Consider the following 2,393-nt stretch of genomic DNA (forward strand, 5'->3'; position numbering starts at 1 on the left):
CCCGTGCTGCTGCGGGGGGGGGCCCCTGTGCTGCTGCGGGGGGGCCCCCCCCTAGCCCTGCTTCTATTCCCTCTGCGGCCCTCTCCTAAGGCGCTGCGGGGATTTGCTGCTGCTGGTGCTGCTGGGGCTGGTGCTGCTGCTGCTGCTGCTGCTGCTGCTGGTCTTGGGGGCCTAGGGTCGTGGCCCCTGAGGCTATCGCCGCCTCCACAAACACCTTGCATGCGTCCACGCTCACCGGGCCCCCCAGCTGCTGCAGCAGCAGTTGCTGCTGCTGCTGCTGCTGCTGCTGCTGCTGCTGCGGGGGTCTGTCGCGGTGCCTGTGGGGCCCCCCACGCCCACGGCCTCCAAAGGAATGCTCCGACTGGTACTGACCCCCGCGGGGGCCCCCCGTGCTGCTGCGGGGGGGGCCCCCCGTGCTGCTGCGGGGGGGGGCCCCCGTGCTGCTGCGGGGGGGGGCCCCTGTGCTGCTGCGGGGGGGCCCCCCCCTAGCCCTGCTTCTATTCCCTCTGCGGCCCTCTCCTAAGGCGCTGCGGGGATTTGCTGCTGCTGGTGCTGCTGGGGCTGGTGCTGCTGCTGCTGCTGCTGCTGCTGCGCTGAGTGACATGGTGGCTGGGGGCTCAGCCCAAACCTTACACCCTAAACCCTAAACCCTAAACCCTAAACCCTAGGAAGCAGCCTTTCAAGCTGCTGGTGCTGGAGGAGCAGCGAGGCAGCAGCAGCTCCTGCTGCTGCTGCTGCAGTGCAGCTGCAGCAGGCTGAGAAGGAGACACACCAGGTAGAGCTGATGCAGACACGAGCTGCGCCCGCAAGGTCTGCTGCTGCTGCTGCTGCTGCTGCTATTATTGCTGTTGCTGCTGCTGCTGACAACGCTCCTCAACACTGCTCCTGCAGCTGCTGCCGCTGCATGCACTCGAAATTTCCGCCGCGAGGGCGGCGCAGAGCAGACCACCCGTCTGCTGCTGCTGCTGCTGCTGCTGCTGCTGTGGAGTCGCCGCAGCAATTGTTTTTTAATAGACGTCTTTGACGGCAAAAAATGGAAAGTCTTTGCTAAAAAGGGTTTTGCTGCTGCTACTGCTGCTGCGGCGCCGGGCGCTGTTCTCCAGCGCATGGGACTGCTTCGGCTGCTGCTGTAGCCGCAGCAGCAGCAGCAGCAGCAGCAGCAGCAGCTGCCGGCTATTGCACGCGGCTTCCTTTTCGTTCTCGTCTACAAAGGCGTTATTTCTTTTTTTCCTACAAGTTTATAAGGGAAGGCAGCAGCTGCAACAACTGCATCGGGTGCAGCAGCAGTGGCAGCAGCAGCAACAGCAGCAGCAGCAATTCATACCACCAAGGTATTACTGGCAGTGGCAGCAGCAACAGCAGCACTGACACTCAGCAGCGCCCTCAGGAAAACACGAGCAGCTGGTTGTTGTTGCTGCTGCTGCCATCGCCGCGGCCACAGCAGCCGCTGCTGCTGTTGCTGCTGCTGCTGCTGCAGGTTGAGTTGCTAGAGCATGAGCATCTGGCGGCGTTTTCTTTCGCTGTCTGGGGGCCGCCCCCTGCAGCAGCTGATGTTGCAGCAGCAGCAACAGCAGCAGCTGTTGCAGCTGCAGCAGCTGCAGCAGGCCGTTCCCTTCAGCAGCGGGAAGGTGGTGCTGCCGTGCAAGCTGCCCCCGGGCTTCAAGATGACTGCTGCGCAGCAGCAGCAGCAGCAGCAGCCCCAGTCAGCAGCAGCAGCAGCAGCAGCAAAGGCCAACCGCTTCAGAATTGCTCAAGAGAGAAGAAAGAGGTGTAAACGCACGCACGGCCAAAACGCCATTTACTGATTTCCGCTGCAGCAGCAGCAGCAGCTGCTGCTGCTGCTGCTGTGCGTCAATGTAGCAGCTGCAGCAGCGCGACAAGGACAGCGCGTAAGCTGCGAGCAGCAACTGTTTCGTGGCAGCAACAGCAGCTGCTGCAGCAGCTGCAGCTGATGGCTGCTGCGGCCCGCCGCAGGGGCTAGCAGCAGCAGCTGTAGTTGCTGCTGCTGCGAGCTGCTGCAGAAGAATAGCGTTTGTCAGCAGCAGCAGCAGCAGCAGCAGGTTTGAAGTTAGTCGGAAGTTCTGGGGGCTGGGGCTTCATGTGGAGCAGCAGCAGCAAGTGTTGTTGCTGCTCCCCCTGGTGCTGCAGCAGCAGCAACAGCAGCAGCAGCAGCAGCAGCAGCTGCTGCTGCTGCTTTCACATTCAAGGCTGTACCCTTTAGGGGTCCTCGGCGCAGCTCCAAGGGGCCCCCAGGGGCCCCCCTATATGTTCGCCGCAGCAGGAACTTGACGCCTCTGTGCAGCAGTCATGTTTGCTGCTGCTGCTGCCGCTGCAGCAGCAGCAGCAGCAGCAGCGTTTTTGTTTTTGAGGACCAGAGAGCCTTTTCCTGTTTT

General features: G+C 62.5%; 2 protein-coding genes across 2 annotated transcripts; one reads left to right on the forward strand and one right to left on the reverse strand.

Annotated features, from left to right (window-relative positions):
* Positions 1 to 85: 85 nt before the first annotated feature.
* Positions 86 to 604, reverse strand: ETH_00007675 (uncharacterized protein; the record flags this gene model as incomplete). Its single annotated transcript, XM_013374018.1, has 1 exon — positions 86 to 604. One exon carries the CDS (start codon positions 602 to 604, stop codon positions 86 to 88), a length of 519 nt encoding a protein of 172 aa, XP_013229472.1.
* An 889-nt stretch (positions 605 to 1,493) lies between these two features.
* On the forward strand, positions 1,494 to 1,805 carry ETH_00007680 (uncharacterized protein; the record flags this gene model as incomplete). The annotated part of the gene is made up of 1 exon (XM_013374019.1): positions 1,494 to 1,805. The coding sequence occupies one exon, from the start codon at positions 1,494 to 1,496 to the stop codon at positions 1,803 to 1,805; it is 312 nt and encodes a 103-aa protein (XP_013229473.1).
* Between the last annotated feature and the right edge of the window lie 588 nt (positions 1,806 to 2,393).

This window comes from Eimeria tenella, genomic scaffold (assembly GCF_000499545.2).
Source record: "Eimeria tenella Houghton genomic scaffold, Eth_scaff19, whole genome shotgun sequence".
NCBI classification, from domain to species: Eukaryota; Apicomplexa; class Conoidasida; order Eucoccidiorida; family Eimeriidae; genus Eimeria; species Eimeria tenella.